Consider the following 19,453-nt stretch of genomic DNA (forward strand, 5'->3'; position numbering starts at 1 on the left):
GCCAGAATCCATCTAGAATTCTGTCTATTTTATTTTCTCTCTTACTGATTCAACATTTTTAAATGACTTATCTTTATCAAATATTCTAGAACATTTAACCTAGTTCACATAGAAATAGTTTCTTTCGCATCAATATTTTATCAGATTACATAATATTTAAGGAATATAATAGTAAGTACAAAATAAATTAAAAGGTTTAGGAGAACCTTTGACTCTTAGACATGCGGCTCCACCGGTGAGAGCATAAATGTAAGGGCATGTCGGAGAATGACCTTCCAAGGCACCAGATTTCAACATGCCATGGGCACGAGTCAGTACATTTGAATGAAAGATATTTAATCTTGCTTGTCTATTTAGAGATCTTCCCTTGTATTGTTCTCCCATTAGAAGATATGCTTGTTTGGTTTTTTTTTTATTTTTGAAAGCAAATTAGTCCAAATGGTGAGTTCCCTTAGTGACTGAATGAAATTTTAGTAAGTTCAGGATGTTTATTCAGTCAAGCAAATTATCCCCCAAACTGATTTCGAGCTGGTCTTCTTTATTTTTATGGAATCTCAGATTAATCCTAATAATAGTTAATAACTTTATAGTGCTTACCGTATGGGAGCACTGTTCTGAATGCTTTATGTATAACAGTGTAATGCTTACGACAGTCCTATGAAGTGAGGGTGCTAATTATTCCCATTTTACAGCTAAAAGACTCAGACACAGAAAGATTAAGTCATTTACTCAAGGTCAGCTAGTACAATTTCAAGCCAGGACTCAAAGCCAAGCAGTGTGACCCCCACTAGTTTGGCTCCAGAATTTGTGTTCTGAACCACTGTGTGATATTCTTTCTAGATTCTAAAAATGGGATAAGACCTAGAAGGCAGATAACCAGAGATGCTGGGTTGGGAGTGGGGGGGCGGGAAGCTAAAAGACCCAGATTAGGAGGATGAAGTAGTGTGCTGTCACTGATGGAAGAGTTCATGGAACTTCTAGCTCTGGTCTACTGTAAGATGACGTTTACTAATAAGGCAGAAAGGACAAAGATTATTTTATATATCCACTTTACATGTTAATACCGTTAAAATCAGTTATTTCCTGAGCATGAAAGCATATATACAGACATGAATAAGTAGGTTGTTAGGAACATCAGTGCCTGTAGTACACAACAGTCTGACAGCAGGAGATTTATAGTGTCTTCTGGCTTTATTTAAACCTGACGGGCTGTGCCACATGAAGCAGTGGGCTCATTCCAAAAGAAAATGACTCAGAACCAAACAAATAAGTTTAAATACACTTGGGGTATCTTCTCAGTATGTAATTAAACAACCTCTTTCAATATCCTCCAACTCAGATTGGCAAGTACAGTTATAGTAATGGGTAAGCAGGAGTTCAGTGATTCTACATCGGGATTAACCACAATTCAGAGGCAATGAGATAGACCAGAACTGCAGGTTGGAGAGCAAGGTCACGATGACAAGACCTTTACATTGTGTATTTAACGAAAATTTCTTTTGAAATGACAGGAGCCAGTACTGGAGCAGAGAATGTTACTTCTGCAGAGCTCTTTTGCTTATGCTTAACTGCCAGACTCTCTTTTTTTTAAAAAGAAACATCTTTATTGGAGTATAATTGCTTTACAATGGTGTGTTAGTTTCTGCTTTATAACAAAGTGAATCAGCTATACATATACATATATCCCCATATCCCCTCCCTCTTGTGTCTCCCTCCCGCCCTCCCTATCTCACCCCTCTAGGTGGTCACAAAGCACCGAGCTGATCTCCCTGTGCTATGCGGCTGCTTCCCACTAGCTATCTATTTTACATTTGGTAGTGTATATATGTCCATGCCACTCTCTCACTTTGTCCCGGCTTACCCTTCCCCCTCCCTGTGTCCTCAGGTCCATTCTCTATGTCTGCATCTTTATTCCTTTCGTGCCCCTAGGTTCTTCAGAACCATTTTTCTTCTTTTTTTTTTTTTTTAGATTCCATATATATGTGTTAGCATACGGTATTTGTTTTTCTCTTTCTGACTTACTTCACTCTGTATGACAGTCTCTAGGTCCATCCACCTTGCTACAGTAACTCAATTTCATTTCTTTTTATGGCTGAGTAATATTCCATTATATATATGTGCCACATCTTTATCCATTCATCTGTTGATGGACACTTAGGTTGCTTCCATGTCCTGGCTATTGTAAGTAGAGCTGCAATGAACATTGTGGTACATGACTCTTTTTGAATTATGCTTTTCTCAGGGTATATGCCCAGGAGTGGGATTGCTGGGTCGTATGGTAGTTCTATTTTCAGTTTTTTAAGGAACATCCATACTGTTCTCCATAGTGGCTGCACCAATTTACACTCCCACCAACGGTGCAAGAGGGCTCCCTTTTCTCCACAGCCTCTCCAGCATTTATTTGTAGATTTTTTGATGATGGCCCTTCTGACTGGTGTGAGGTGTTACCTCATTGTAGTTTTGATTTGCATTTCTCTAATGATTAGTGTTGTTGAGCATCCTTTCATGTGTTTGTTGCCAACCTGTATATCTTCTTTGGAGAAATGTCTATTTAGGTCTTCTGCCCATTTTTGGATTGGGTTGTTTGGTTTTTGGATATTGAGCTGCATGAGCTGCTTGTAAATTTTGGAGATTAATCCTTTGTCAGTTGCTTCATTTGCAAATCTTTTCTCCCATTCTGAGGGTTGTCTTTTCGTCTTGTTTATGGTTTCCTTTGCTGTGCAAAAGCTTTTAAGTTTCATTAGGTCCCATTTGTTTATTTTTGTTTTTATTTCCATTTCTCTAGGAGGTGGGCCAAAAAGGATCTTGCTGTGATTTATGTCATAGAGTGTTCTGCCTATGTTTTCCTCTAAGAGTTTTATAGTGTGCCAGACTCTTTTTTGAATAAGAAAATTGTTTCAACCTAAAATATTGTGAAACTAGAAATGGAAAGGCTAAATTCCATGATGTCTCCTTGAGAATGGATCCCACTTATCTTTATTTGTTTAATAAAAGGGAAACGACTGTTAGATTTCAAATGGTGTTTGTGAAAACTCTAAGGAAAGGTGGTAAAAAGGAAAAAAGCTGTTATATAATTACAAATAAATAACACCCTTTTGCTCTTAATTCTCAATATCAGTTGGATATTACTTTTAAAACAAACCCCCCCAATTATGTGATTTTGGTGTGTGAGAAATAGGTATAGGAATGTTTGTGTTACTAAATTATTTTTCTTACATTTTTGAAGGGCTATAGGGCTAAGATTTATTTTTTTTTCTTCGGGGTTTTTTGGTGGAGGCACAGCTCTTGTTAGAAAATAGGAATGGTTGAGTTTATAGTATATTGTGTGCACATCAAAATACAAATAGAAGTCAGCATATGATTCTTTAAATGCAACGGAAATAGAGATTTCACTAGTTTTGGCCAAATGTTCATTACCTTCTTTGTTCTCTGTAATTTGTTTTATATACTTAGTTGTAAACCTAATGTTTTGGGATCATGATAAAGGATTACTATATTGGCAGATCCCTTTTTTTGCTAGCATGTAATTAACACTTACCAACATTTAATTTTTTTATTGCACAACTTCATAAGAATGTGTTAGGTAGCATTAAAAATCTCACTAGAAACTTAAGTAGAAGTAACAGTCAATATTTATAGAATAGAGCCAATATAGACACTAGAAAATATAAAATCTGAAATAAGACTGAACACAATTTCCACGGACTGGAAAAGTATGAGATATATTCCTTTATATTCTAACAGTGCTTGTTCTCTCTCAACACACACACACACACACACACATTCATTTATTCTGAGGACTTAAAGGGTTTTCCCAGAAAATACAGATTCATTTACATGGTGTCACTATAAACATAAAAAATAAAAATTGAAATGAAATTCCCCTTCCTTGCTTCCAGTGTGAATCCCTAAAGTCTGCCTTATCGCCATAACTCTTCCAACTGCTTAGAGGAGATGAGCTTATTTTCTTTGCCCTCTTGGTTCAAGGAAAAAAAAACTCTATCTCTGCTTTTGGCAACCACTAGGCACCAGAGTTATTACCAAATATATTTTGTGGCGAGCTTTCTCAAAGCAAAACCAGATTTTGTCCTCCTGGGCTTTGATGCCCGTCATCACTTGACCACCCACCCCCAACATGAATGCTTTTTCTCCCTCTGTCTGCATCATCTGCTCTTCCCCTGACCCCCAGGCAGCACAATGTGCAGCTTGTTTGCTTCCTCCAGACCCTCTTTTGCCTCTGAACATTGTACATGACCTTCTACCTTCTAACAATTGCTTTTCTCCCGAAACTCCATTCCCATGCCTGTTATCAACACTTCAATAAATCTCGTGGGGAGAAGAATCATAGTTAAAATAGCAAAGTATCAATAGTACTCATTCTTATAAAATTTACTTTAGGAGTTTTCCTATCCAGCAATTCTTAGACTTTTATGAGGATTTCTGATCCGTAGTTTGGATTCTTTCCAGTCTCGTTCAGCAGAGCCTGGTGCAAAATCATCGGATGAAGTAGTACATGAGGTCGCTGGTGACATCTTGGGCAAACTTCCAAACAACTTTGATGTTGAGTCTGCAATGAGGAGATACCCAACCACTTACACTCAGAGCATGAACACGGTGCTTGTCCAAGAGATGGGACGGTTCAATAAGTTGCTGCAGACCATAAGAGAATCATGCATTAACATCCAGAAAGCAGTCAAGGTAAGGAGAAGTACAGCAAGGGAAAATCATTGAAATAAACGTATCATTCATTTACTCAGCAAATATTTATTGGGCACAAATTCTGTGAAAGCACTGTTCTTGGTTCCGGAGATAGAAAAAAAAAAATCCCCGCCCTTAAAAAGTGTATAGAATTCTGGGGCTGACAGTTAATAAATGTGTAAATGAGTATAGAATGTGGTACCTATAGCGATCGTTTGTTGGATGGAATATATGCTAAGAAGGCATAAAATGTTAAGGAGTAAGACAGAGCTTCTGCTCTCATAGAGCTTACTTCTTAGGGAGACAAACAATTAAAAAATGAACAAATAAATTTATGTTTTTCAGTCATTGGTAAGTTCAGTGGAAAAAAATAAAATGGGATAAGGATGTAGAGAATGATGGGTGGGAAACTCAGTCTTTTGGGGTCAGGCTTCTCTGAAGAGAGAGGCCTGATGGGAGGGACAAGCCATGGAACGTTTGGGCAGAGGGTCCAGCCAGCACGAAGGCCCTGAGAAAAGCAGCTTGGCATGGTCCAGGAGCACGGTAGGGAAGGCTGGCTTGTCTAGAGTAGGGTGAGCACGAGGGAAGTGGTAGGACAGAGAGAGGAAGGCACGGGCTTCATGATGGCCTTGTCGGCCAAGGTTAGGATCTTCAATATTATCCTAAAGTGTAAAGGTAAAGGGAGGCCTTCAGAGGGTTTTAAGTGATGAAATGAAATGATCTATTTTATATTTTTAAAGTTTGCTCTGACCACTGCAGAAAGGATTGTAGGGAAACAAGAGCACAGGCAGAACCCAATTATGTGATTGAAGTAGTCCAGCTGAGTTGGTTTCTTGTAACAGTGGAGGTGGAGAAGAGTGGTTGGATACGAGTCATTATGGAGAGAGGAGTCGGCCTGGCTGGCTGTGGTATCACCTGGCTGGGCTGTTTGGCTAAGAAGTATTCAGTGTCTTGTGTTTCTCCTTAACCTGGTCCTCCCTGTATCCTTCCTGGAAGATGAAGGCCTGGCTTTCCGCATCCTGGGAGATAAAAGGGGAAACAGGCCTCAGGGAGCTCAGCGACCGATACACATGAATTCACTTAATTCCTGATTTCAGTATGGGAATTCTGACCCCACCTAAGCCTGGCATCCCCTCCGCTGTAGGGATGTCTTCATTTTTCCTTTCCAGGTTTCATTCAAGGTGGATAATGTAGAGTTTTGTGGGAGAAGACCCAGGAATCTATTTTTTAAGCCAGATTTCAACAATCTTCATTTAGCACCACCCTCCTCTCCTCCCTTTCAGCTAGGGCCATCAGTTCCAAATATTGACATTTTGAGTATCCTAGTGTATATCTAGTTGAATCTTAACTTTCCCGTCTGCCAGTTTCTCCTGACTACTAAGTCAACTACCAACAGTCCACATGCTTTCTAGCTCCCAATATTGCCTTGCCTTTTCCTATCTTTCCTGCACTTGTAGGCTTTTTTTTTTTTTTTTTTTTTTAGCCACGCCGTGCGGCATGCAGGATCTTAGTTCCCTGACCAGGGATCGAACCCGCGCCCCCTGCAGTGGAAGTGCGGAGTCTTAACCACTGGATGGCCAGGGAAGTCCCTAGGCTTGTGCTTCTAACAAATAAATTCCTTTACTGTTGTTTCAGGGTTTGGGGAAGGAGGCAAATGAAATGTGGGTGTTTAATCCATTAAATTTTCTCTAAAATCTTTTCCATATGTTAGTTGGAATTATATTGTCAACTATGAAGAAAACAGAAATGATGATGGCAACTGGCCCAATTGCAGGATCAAATAAAATTTTCAAGGGCCTCAAAGTGTTACCATCTCTTAGGATCTTCAATTTTATTCTAAAGTGTAAAGGTAAAGGGAAGCCTTCAGAGAGTTTTAAGCAATGAAATGAAATGATCTATTTTACATTTCAAAATGGGATAAGATCAATTAGACTTCACAGTTGCAATCCAGGATATTTTAACCTTTCAAGGCACTTTGTATCATTTTTCCTCATTTTATATTTATCACTCTCCTTTTAAGAAGGCAGGACAGAGATATATTAATTGTCCATTTAATGGACAACTAAGTCAAAGTTAGGCTGTGATTTAATAGCTAGTGAGAAGCCAAGTGCTGAGATCTTCCAGGGTGGGCAAAATGGGTAGAGGGGGTCAAAAGGTTTCAGTTACAAAATAAATAAGCCATGGAGATGTAATGTACAGCTTGGTGACTATAGTGAATAATAGTGTATTGCATATTTGAAAGTTGCTAAGAGAGTAGATCTTAAAAGTTCTCATCACACACACAAAATGCTGTAACTATGTGTGGTGATGGATGTTAACTAGACTTACTGTGATGATCACAATGTATACAAATATTGAATCATTATGTCATACATCTAAAGCTAATGTTGTACGTCAATTATATTTCAATAAAAGAAATTTTCCATTAAAGTTTGATTAGATTACAATTGTTAATATTTTTCTAAGGAATAATTCAAAGACTCCACAACTTGTGAGCAAAAGAAAATATCTTTTTTTTTCTTTTTTTGCTATATGGCTCAACCTTAACTAATCAACTGTAAACAAATATAATTATAAAATTATTCGTAATCTAGAATACAGTTGTGTTAAACGATGGTTAAATGTGTTTCAGGGGCTTGTAGTGATGTCTACAGATCTTGAGGAAGTGGTTAGCAGCATTCTGAATGTCAAAATTCCAGGAATGTGGATGGGTAAATCATACCCAAGCCTCAAACCACTTGGGAGCTATGTGAATGACTTCCTTGCAAGACTGAAGTTTTTGCAGGTGAGTTCATCCAAATGCTCATATGTTAAGTTTCTTCTGATTTCATTTTCTTCATCAGAATGCCTAACGTAATGAGTATTACTCTCTTGTTTTCCTGTGCATCCCAGGCACAAATGACCACTACCCAATATTGCATATAGTTTGTGTAACTGTTACATGGAATTGTCAGAATACTAACATTGGAAGTAGAATCTCTGAAAGCTTCTTTAGGAGCAGGTGTTTGTGCTCAGTGACGTTAGACATTCAAGCCAAGGACATTTGAAGAGAGAAAAGGACTGGCTATGTTGATACTTCCATTAAATATTTAGTTTTAAAAGAGATTCCTACAGCACAGCATCTTAGAAAGCCAGACAAGCTACTAGTAAGGAGAATTATTTCTTCCTTGTCCAGCACCCCTCCAGGTCATGAAATCACTAGATTGCTGTTTCAGCCCAAGTCAGTAATAACCTCAAAGGCTAATTGTCTTGGAAATGTAGAGTGGGCAGAAGCCAGCCTCCTAATTATCTGGCAATACTGGTGCTTAACTATGTTATTATTAACAATTATATTTCTTAGAAGTGTTGATTAATTTCCTAGGTACTATACATAATACATCAAAAATTGCCCGTGAGGAAATTTCTCCGGGGGTAAAATGACAAAACACCCCTTCCATAATATAGGCCTTCTTTGATACTAGACTTGGTACTGAAGGATTAAGACTGTTTTTGAAAAGTGAAGACTGTACCTTGGATTCTTATGGGGGAAAGTTCTTCAAATTCACTTCTTCAGACTGACTTCTATACTTTACTATTAGAGTCAGTAACTCAACTACTTGTTATAATATATGATATGAACAGAATATCCAGATATCTTGATATTTATAAAGATCTTAAGCTCTCACTACCCTGTATCTTCTGGAAGTTCCTTGTACAATATTATGTCTTCATATGTTAGATTCACTGTATTTTGGTGAAGTAGAAGGGAAAACTTCTAAAGGAATATTCTACCGGGTACTAATAACCAGAGAGGAAAAAAAGTGAAAAAAACATTGTCGTCTGACCAGACCTTGTAGGGAGATCTTATTTTATTCAATTAAACAACATGATGTAGCGTGCAATAATGTATATTAGAAACTCAATATTGTATGGAGCTTTTCTGAAGGAATCACTGGGCATAAAACAAAAATCACTGGGTATAAAACAGACATTTGTATCTGCATTCACGCACATTATGATTCATATCATTGCATGAGCTGGTGCAATGGATACAAAATTGAAGTCAGAACGAATGCTGAATATGCTGCTTATTTTTCAAACTTTGAGAGTATGACTTTTTATTCCTCAAAGTGTTAGCTTACTTATTAGTTTACCTAGAAGATAATAGGCGGAGTGTTTGTGGCAAATTGTATTAAGCCATGTTGCATTCAAAGTTGAAGACCCTGTTGTCAGGACACTTGTGCTTTGACACCACAGCAATGGTATGAGGTCGGCCCTCCTCCAGTGTTCTGGCTTTCTGGCTTCTTCTTCACACAAGCCTTCCTGACTGGTGCCCAGCAGAACTATGCCAGGAAATACACCATCCCTATTGATCTTCTTGGGTTTGACTATGAAGTGATGGAAGACAAAGAATACAAGCATGCTCCGGAAGATGGTAAGTGCAGCGATGGAATGAGTTGGCTTATATTTCAACACTGAACAAAAATGTAACATTCTTGCTCACTTTACCCAGCTGTTAAAAATTTAATCATCACGTATGTAACTTACCTTCAGATGGTTAAGGAAAAAAAAATTTGTGAAGAGACAGAGTGAGCAAGAGAGAGCAAGAGTAAGAAAATAAACGGGGATGAAATTAATCTGAATAAGGAGTATATGTCCCTTGCATTGTTTTAGTTTTACAAAATTGTGTAATTTTGAAGTTATTTCTTAAAAAAGTTAGGTAGAAAGGAATCATCAAATTAACAATACATGGGATAATCAACCACAGTCTTATGGTGACCTTGGGGAATTAAGGCAGCACAGCATTAAAAAGAAGGATCTCTTGGTGCCTCGAAAAGCACACCTTTGCAGACTCCTAAAATATGCGTTGTTTCCTGTTACATACGTCCTTCCAAAATTTAATACAGTTAATAGCTAATATGAGCATATGTTCTGTGATTGAAACGTTGTGAGGAAATTTATTTTCTTAATCAATTGTCTTTTTAATACTCAGTGGCCACCCTAACGTTTTATTTCAAATTTAATGGAAGGGGCCACTACCTTTCAAAAGTATTATTTTAAAAATACTATCGATTCCTAATTTTACCAAAATGGTGTTGTCTTTAAATGACAATTTCTAAATGATCATTAATATGCCCTGCTTTTACTAATGTGTCAAAGATAATCCTGCTTCCTTATTCATCACTGAATGGTGAATTCACTGGCTCGCTCTATTAGACACTGGGGAATATCAACAGTGAATACTGTAGACAGGATCTTGACCCTCAACTAATCTGTACTCTGGTGGAAGATACTAACAGGTAGATGTGTCATCACAACAGTGTGTGATAATCCTATTACTGTGCTGGGTGGTTTTACTTTACCTTGACTGTCAGAAATCTCAAGGAGGGTCATAACACTATGAAGCAGTCCTACTACTGTTCCCTGGAAGAGTTGCTTTCCCACTCTCAAAGCAACCACGTATGCCTTCTTTGTCCTGCCCTTTGCCCCCACATCTCACCTCATCCTTCATTGAAAAAATAAGCAGCCATCAGAATAGGGATTTCAGCACAACCAAAGCCATAAACCTGTTGACTGCTGCACCCTCTGGTAGTTCAGATCCGCTGGATAGTCCAGATCTCATTTTTTTCCTCCTGCCAAGGGTTTTTATTCTTCAGTTGTACCCTCTGTTTCTAGAATCAGCAGTTATCTCTCTCACTACTGGATAATTCCTACCAGCATGCAACCAGAATCTCTCATCTTACAACAAATCAACAAATGCCACTTGTCTAAACATCCGTATCCCCTCAGCTACTGTCCCATAACCTCTGTTCCCCTTTGCAGCACAATTCTCGTGCCGTCTCCAGCTTCTCACTCCCTCTTTCCTGTCTACCTTTCATCCTCTCCAGTCAACTGATGCTCTTCAGAATTACTAATGACTTCCATGTTGACAAATCCCATGAATTCTCTTCTGTCTTCATCTTAACCTCTTAGCAGTTTTTACCAGTTGACAACTTCTTCTTTCTAGAGACATTCTTCTCACTTTGTTCCTAAGTCATCACCCTCTCCTGATTTTCCCTTTCTCACCGGATACATTCATGCTTTTTGCTAGCTATTCCTCCTCTAAATGTTGGATTTCCCAAGGACCCCAATTGCATTTCTCTTTTCTCATTGCATCCTCTCCCCAAGTGACCTCATACTTTTTGTGTCTTTAAATATTACCTCCTGGATTATATCTTCCAGATTTGAATGTCCAGTGTAGATCTTTCCTCTAAACTCCAGACCTCTGTATCCAACTGCCTGCCTGACATCTCCGCTTCTGCTTTCTCCTGGATGTGTAAAACTTATAATGAATTTCGACAAACGGCACCACTGTCCAGCCAGAAACCCATGGATTCTTCATTCTTCTGCTCCCTCACATACTCACATCACATGCAGTCGCTCATCTACAATCCTCCTGCCACCTCCATTTTTATCCAGACTTTTGCTCTAGCCTCTTATCTTCCTACAAGTGTTGTTACACTCTTATAATCCTTCATTTCTACAGAAGCCACAGAAGTTTTTTAAAAATGTAAACAGATCGTGTCACCACTAAGCCCCCATTGAAATTCAGACGACTAAGTAAGTTAATAATGACATTTTCCCTTTGTAGCTGGAATAAACTCTAAACCCCTTACCATGACCATGAGGCCAGGCACGTTCCAGCCACTGTCTACCTCTGGAGCTCATCCTGTGCCACCACACACAGGGCACACTGGACCTCCTCACAGTTCCTAGATCACCTCAAGCTCTTTTCTCTTCGGGATCTTTGTAGTACTCTTCCTAAGCAGACTTAGCATGGTGGGCACTCCTCAAACTTCAGGTCTGAGCATATGTTATAGTTCATCAGAAAGCACTTCCTTAGGGTTTGACATAAATACACTACCATGTGTAAAATAGATTATCTAGTGGCAACCTGCTGTATAGCACAGGGAGATCAGCTCGGTGCTCTGTGATGGCCTAGATGGGTGGGATGGGGGGGGAGGGAGGTCCAAGAGGGAGGGGATATGTGTATGTGTATAGCTGATTCACTTCGCTGTGCAGCAGAAAACTAATACAACATTGTAAAGCAGTTATTTGCTTTACAAATAATCGAAAAGTGAGGGCTATCTGTTGAAGCCCTCACTCCACCTTGTTAACCTCTCTTACAACTTTGCTTATTAACTTCAAAACATTAATCACACTCTGTAATTATTTCATTTCCTTCCTTTTTGTCTCTCTCCTCCACTATAATACAAACACCAAGAGGCCTTGGTGACCTTGTTTGCTGTCATCCTTTTTTCCTTAGTTTCTGTCAGTGTCTGGCACCTAATAGGCCCTCAAATGCTGCCACAGAAGTTCCAAAAATCATGCTGCTTTAATCTATTACACGTTCATGGAATCTAACCCAAACTTCTAAGCTACTGTTTATTGCAGTTTTCTTTAATACTTGAACAGTTTTATTGCACAAACACATTGAAGAACAATAGATTCAAGGTGAGAAAGATCATTAGGAAAAGTGATATTTTAAAACGAATCATTTTCCCCCAGGTGTAGATGCCTGACCCATCACTAATCTGGCCATTTGTTCAGAATACTTTTATTCCTAGCACACTGAGAATGGGCATATTGCTGCATGCTTGAAGGGCACTTAACAACCTTCTATGTTGTTTCGTTTATTGTTTCTTTAATTAAATAGGCCTTAAAAAAAAAAAAAAAAAAAACCTTCTCTGTCCAGCTCACTATTTTACATGCTATAAGAGACCAATAAATAGAAGTCCGAGTTGCCCCTCACTCCTAAAAGTCAAAATATAGATAGATTAGCAACATACCAAGAAGGATAAATAATTTGTTTCCAACTAAGTATTTGGGAAGAAGGGGGAGAGTGTTTAAGTTGGGTACCGGCAAATCAAAGGGAGGGCCTGGTTACTTACTGTGAGTTGCTCTGTACCACCACGGGTTCCAGAAACTGCCCAGCCCTTAATGTTTAATCTTCACAGTGACCCTTTGGCACAGATACTGCTGTTATCCCATTACACAGAGATGAAAACTAAGGCTCTGAAAGGTTAAATAACTTGCCCAAGGTCTCCCAGCTAGCAATGGGCTGAGTTGAGAGTCAGAGCCAGGCCATCTGGCTCTCATGCTTAGCTAGCTGCTTTCTCTTTGGCCTATTTCTCTATTTTTGTAGAAGTTTGAAAACACCAACACATTTCTCAAGGAAAGTTTTCTTGAAGAGCTGTGGCTGATTCTTAAGTATTTAAATCAGATGGAATATTTTTTTCCCCTCAATTTTCCTCATATCATTATGATAAAAGGCAGAAGATGGCATTTGAGTTGAAGTCTGAGTAGTATATGCTGCCCATCAAAGTTATGTTTTTGAACTCAGTTAAAAGATAGAAGTTAAAAAAGCATTACCTGAAGTTTATAAACTAGTTAATATCTAAGATTAAACTACTGAATTTCCAATTGTTATATATAAACTCAGATGTTGTACAAGGTAGTTGGTATTTCCGTTTACACTGATTTACGAATTTAACCCACAACTGCTCTTATTAAAGATCCAAGTTTATTAAAATCCAAAATTATCTTGAAAACAGTGGAGCAGGTATAAAGCACAACTTATTTAAAGATCAATAAAGACCATTTAGTGTTCCAAGATCCCATAGTAAAGAGTAGCCATCCGTTAAATAAACCAGTTTACTGAATACCAAAGAATCAGCCCAGGTTTGATTTACAGTAGCTGATAGAGATTCACTAAGTCATGAATTTTATTATTTTGTACACACACACACAGACATTTTCCCCCAAATACAGATATCCACAGCTTAGCGTTTTTGTCATTCTAGCTTTTTCCTTCGTGCTTAGCAAATTACCAGAAAGAAAAGGAGATTCCATGGAATGATTTGGAGCAATGGAATTTTTCCCAAGGAACAATTTCTCATGGGACCCTAAGGGAAGGAACACAGATCCAACCTGAGAACAACTGGGGCTAGAAGCACAGTTTCTCTCTTTCTTTCTCACCTCTACCAGTGGACAGTCTGTCTCCTCACACAAACTTCAGGATGTGCCTGGTTCTGGGGCTCATAAAGAAGTCAACCTCATTTACCTAATGCTAAATTAAACATCATGGGAAAAGCTACTCTTTTTTAAAAAATTTTATGTCATCTTGGAGTATAGTTGATTAACAATGTTGTGTTAGTTTTGGGTGTACAGCAAAGTGATTCAGTTATACATATACATGTATCTATTCTTTCTCAAATTCTTTTCCCATTTAGGTTATTACAGAGTATTGAGCAGAGTTCCCTGTGCTGTATAGTAAGTCCTTGTTGGTTATCTACTTGAAATATAGCAGTGTGTACACGTCATTCCCAAACTCTCAGTCTATCCCTCCTCTCCCACCCTTCCCCACCAGTAACCATAAGTTCATTCTCTTAAGTCTGTGAGACTGTTTGTTTTGTAAATAAGTTCATTTGTATCATTTTTTAATAGATTTCACATATAAGTGATATCATACGATATTTGTCTGACTTACTTCACTTAGAATGATAATCTCCAGCTCCATACATGTTGCTGCAAATGGCATTATTTCATTCTTTTTAGTGGCTGAGTAATATTCTAGTGTGTATATGTACTGCATTCATCTGTTGATGGTCATTTAGGTTGCTTCCATGTTTTGGCTTTTGTAAACAGTGCTGCAGTGAACATTGGGGTGCATGTATACTTTCAAACCATGTTTTTCTCTGGATATATGCCTAGGAGTGCGATTGCTGGACCATATGGTAGCTCTATTTTTAGTTTTTTAAGTAACCTCCATACTGTTCTCCATAGTGGCTGTATCAATTTACATTCCCACCAACAGTGCAGGAGGGTTCCTTTTTCTCCACACCCTCTCCAGCATTTATTGTTTGTAGATTTTTTTGATGATGGCCATTCTGACTGGTGTGAGGTGATATCTCATTGTAGTTTTGATTTGCATTTCTCTAATAATTAGTGATGCTGAATATTTTTTCATGTGCCTCTTGGCTATCTGTATGCCTTCTTTGGAGAAATGTCTATTTAGGTCTTCTGCCCATTTTTGGATTGGGTTGTTTGTTTTTATGATATTGAGCCGCATGAGCTCTTTGTAAATTTTGGAGATTAATCCTTTGTCAGTCACATCATTTGCAAATATTTTCTTCCATTCTGTGGGTTGTCTTTTCGTTTTATGGTTTCCTTTGCTGTGCAGAACTTTTGAATTTAATTAGGTCCCATTGGTTTATTTCTGTTTTTATTTCCATTACTCTGGGAGACAAATTGAAAAAGATCTTGCTGTGATTTATGTCAGAGAGTGTCCTGCCTATGTTTTCCACTAAGAGTTTTATAGTATCTGGTATTACATTTAGACCTTTAATCCATTGTGAGTTTATTGTTGCATATGGTATTTAAGTGTTCTAATTTCATTTTTTACATGTAGCTGTCCAGTTTTCCCAGCAGCATTTATTGAAGAGACTGTCTTTTCTCCATTGTATAGTCTTGCCTCCTTTATCGTAGATTGACCATAGGTGTGTGAGTTTATTTCTGGGCTTTCTATCCTGTTCCATTGATCTATTTGTTTTTGTTTCAGTACCACACTGTTTTTGATGCCTGTAGCTTTGTAGTATAGTCTGAGCCAGGGAGCCTGATTCCTCCAGCTCTGTTTTTCTTTCTCAAGATTGCTTTGGTTACTCCAGGTCTTTTGTGGGGTATTGTGTATTTTGGGGTCATGAGAAAAGCTACTCACTCTTAAAGTGACTTTTAAAGGGGCCACAATGCCATTGTAAATCTACCTAGAGTTAGCATCATACATTCTAGATGCGTTTGCCTAAGATTCATCTTATCTGAACTACGGGGCACTACATGGTGACTCAGAGTCATCAACAGGGAGAGCGCTACAAAGCAGGAAGGGGACAGGAAGGAGTGAACAAGAGGGCCTGGCGATGCTGTGGCCACCACCCTGTGCTGACCATGGCTCACAGAGGCAAAGGTGTGACTCACAGAGCAGGAGCAGCTGTGAAACAGGACCCAGTTAATATCTCCTGTCATTTTGTATTTTGTGTTTTCCATAAGGCCCTTATTAACCATGAGAAACAAAAACGTGTTTGATTGTCCCCATCACATTTCTTATAATTGTTGTTAGGTTAGAGGGAACTTTTATCCCTATTGCCACTTTTCTTAGGTGTTGAAATGAACTCTTCTCTTTACTCTCTATGACATAATCTTTCCCACGTAAGGAATAGATCATCCCATTGCTTAGAGTCAGAGATTTACTGGGCTGTGCTTACAAGTCAGCAAGGCCAGGGTATTAAATGGCTCTCTGGGACCTGTCTGTAGGGTCTCCTCTACTTTCTCCGTTCCCATCTATTATTGTGACTGGCCAGTGGGCTTAGATCTGGCTGGAGACGTTAGCATGTAGGATGTGCTCGCAGACCTCTCTCGCTCCTGCAGGCAGGTCCACCCCCCAACCTGGCCCCAGGCTCAAGATGCATTTTGTAATTCAGCTTTACTAGAGTAATACTTGGGAAGTTATTGGACAAGTGCTCTGCCAGTTAATAAAGTTGACATTTTGTTCCAACTATGCTTTCCGTCAGTTAAAACCTGGAGAGAAGAAAGGGTTGATTAAGTCTTCCCTTAACATCCATCACTGGGCTATCCCCATGTGGCCTTTTAAATTTATAACCAAAATTAAATAAAATTTAAAATTCAACCCCTCAGTCCCACCAGCCATGTTTTAGGTGTTTAATAGCTAAATATGGCTACCATATCGGAAAGCACAGATATAAAATATTTCCATCACTGGAGAAAGTCCTATTGGACAGCACTGCCCAAGTGGATTTTTATATCCTACTTTTAAAGAGTGCTTTCACCAGTATAGCTGATTTGATTCTAACTCTACAAGGTAGACAAAGCAGGCATTATTGTTTTACAAGTATTTTCCAGTTGTTCTCTGGATAAAAAACAGGTCTAAAGTTAAATGAATTGTTGAAGGTCACACAGCACATTAAGAGATAAAACCTAAGTCTTCCTAAGTTCCTCATTGCCTCTCTTCATATCTGTGCAACAATTACAATGAATATTTTCATGTCCAGATACCCAGATTCAATTCATGAGGCTTTTACATAAGTGGATAGCCAGGGCATGTGATCCAGGTTTCATGGATTCCTTAATTTGTGTTCTTCAGCTGTTTGTGTATGACATTGCATTCTGGAGGGAGTTCATCCATGTGTTCTTGCATACAGATTAAGGCGTGGCCTTGGATTGAGAATAGATTCTAAAAGGGGAGGAGAAACTTAACTCTCAGGACGTTAGACATCAGCAGAAGGGTATTTTGTTCACATGCTGCCGAGAAGCCACTGGATCCCTACAATTACATTAAGACCTTTTCTTGTAGATTTTGTGGACTCTTAACAACATTATACTCATTGGTCAATTAAAATATAAACCTGGTAGCGTTCGCCCAGAGAACTTCACGTAGACTAATTTAAAATTCCTTTCCTCTTTTTGTCTTCCACATCTAATTTTACTGAATTAATTGACTAGGCAAAGTATAGCTATTCTTGAAGTAAGAATGTTAACACAAACTTAGAACAGTGCCTTCATTTTAGAGCAGGCCTTCATTTGCTGACCTAGTATCATCTGCACAGCATTCACTGGCAGGAATTTCAGCTTCAGAACTCAATCAATATGCATATGTAAAGTCTTGTATTAACCTGCTTCTTTTATATTTAGGTGTTTTCATTCATGGACTATTTCTGGATGGAGCTTCCTGGAATAGAAAGATCAAGAAACTTGCAGAATCACATCCCAAAGTTCTTTATGATACAGTGCCTGTGGTTAGTATTTTCTAATGATATATACATGGGGGGCTATTTTATACAAGGACATACACATATACAGTCAACCCTTGTTATTCACAGTAGTTGTGTTCTGTAAACTTGCTTCCAACATTGAATTAGTGAATACTGAACTCCTAGGCGAAATACAAGGTTAAGCTTCTGTGATCCTATGGTCACATTTTTGTTACTTGATCAACATATAACCTTGTTTTATTTGTGTTTCTGTTTAAAGATACCTTACGTAATATATACTGTTGGTTCATTAACACTGAACTCACGCACTGTAACTCATGCCCGAACAAAGCTTATAGTGTTTTCCCTATAAGGCGTATCTCAGCCGTCTTGCATTTAGGAACAGTAGACAGCACCTCAGCACTACACTCAGGGGCCGTTTTAAACGGCAAAATCACCAACAAAAAACACAAAAATGCAAAAACCTTGGCATTAAATAAACCGTCAAAAGGATACTTGTTTATAGTTATGAGAATTGAAACGTGAAGGCAGAATGTCACCAGGTTCAATCTCAGTTGGCAACATGGTTGCTGGTGACTCATTTGTTGCTGCTCTGAGAATGCCTGTGAATGACTATGAAAGTGCAGAATATTGACGTTAGGATTAGGACTAAATTTTAGTGATAGGCAAATTTGCAAATACAGAATCCAGGAATAATGAGGATTGACTGTATACACATATCCACATCCACACACATACATATGTTTATGATTTTTTTTTTCTTACATATACCTTGACCTAAAAATGTGAAACTTGCAGATTAAAAGATTATTATATGAAAACCATACACATAAAAAAATTTTTCTAGGCACCCGTCTTCAGCATGGGCATACTAAGCTATATAAATACTAAGTTTCTGTTAACTGCATCATGAGAAGATGACTAGATAGATTTTCACACAATTTGAAGGGGTGGTCTGGGATAGTGATAAAATATAGGCTGAATTTTACATGAATTCTGTTTGTGGGACACTGGGAGCTACTCAAAGGCAATAATCCTTCAGAGCAGCTCTAACAGGTACAGTGAGGGACCAGCTGACAGCCAATTGCAAGAAACCTACCATATACACCAAGATACTGTGGGCAGAGAAAGTTTCACATATGGGACCCAAATTGAAAGTCACAAGGGCAAATGTTTGCAATTTCAGAAGTTGATTTGGATCAATTTTTTTCTTTCACATGGAAACCCTTAAGTTTGCGGTGAACAGAAGGGTTTTATAAGTGGGTAATTCTCCCAAACAAGGAAGTCACTTAGTAAGAAAAATTCTCATTAAAAAAATCCACTTAGTTGAAATACGTCCAACTTGAGGGTTGCAAGTCCTTGTATTTAATGATATCTGAAAAACTGCTTTATGGATCTCCAGTTATGTGGGAGAGAGACTAGCACCCTTATTAATTAGCTCCTTCGTACAATTTGTGCTGAAACCTGAGAAACCAGAAAAAGGGCTCCAAACAGTGGGGCTGTCAAGACTTATCACCTCAAGTATTGCTATGATTACTACTGGAAAAAGGAATTCGGGTTTTAAAAACATTGTTTCACCTTTCTGATGACAGTTTGTCCTTTACTCTTAATATTCAGAGATCAACTTGCCCTAAAATCTTATTGAGCTTGGTGAGGTTCAACTATGCTTAACATTCTAGGAACTTGGCTAATGACTCTCTAAGAATAATGTGCTTGTAGTGTAGTTATAAAGGCAACTATGTTTTAAACAGCACAATATACATAATAGGCCCTTTAAAATAGCCACGTAACATGGGGAGGCGATCTAGTTCTACAATCACTGATAAAACTCCTTTCAGAATATTTTGGGATTGGCCTTTAATAAAGCAACATGATTTTGAGTATATCAGTGGTGGCAGATAAACAAAGCTTTGAAAGTATACCTGATTTTATTATTATTGTAAGCACCGAAGGTC

At 38.3% G+C, this 19,453-nt stretch overlaps 1 protein-coding gene across 2 annotated transcripts in view; it reads left to right on the top strand.

The window, feature by feature from the left end:
* The window catches only part of DNAH7 (dynein axonemal heavy chain 7), a 225,785-nt gene that overhangs the window by 205,633 nt on the left and 699 nt on the right, over positions 1–19,453 (top strand). For both annotated transcript variants that reach the window (XM_068544746.1, XM_068544747.1), the window contains 4 exons: positions 4,468–4,698; positions 7,331–7,483; positions 8,935–9,112; positions 17,419–17,522. In XM_068544746.1, the coding sequence (XP_068400847.1) occupies positions 4,468–4,698; positions 7,331–7,483; positions 8,935–9,112; positions 17,419–17,522 (666 nt within the window). The remainder of the gene's footprint in view (positions 1–4,467; positions 4,699–7,330; positions 7,484–8,934; positions 9,113–17,418; positions 17,523–19,453) is intronic.

This window comes from Eschrichtius robustus, chromosome 5 (assembly GCF_028021215.1).
Source record: "Eschrichtius robustus isolate mEscRob2 chromosome 5, mEscRob2.pri, whole genome shotgun sequence".
NCBI lineage: Eukaryota > Metazoa > Chordata > Mammalia > Artiodactyla > Eschrichtiidae > Eschrichtius > Eschrichtius robustus.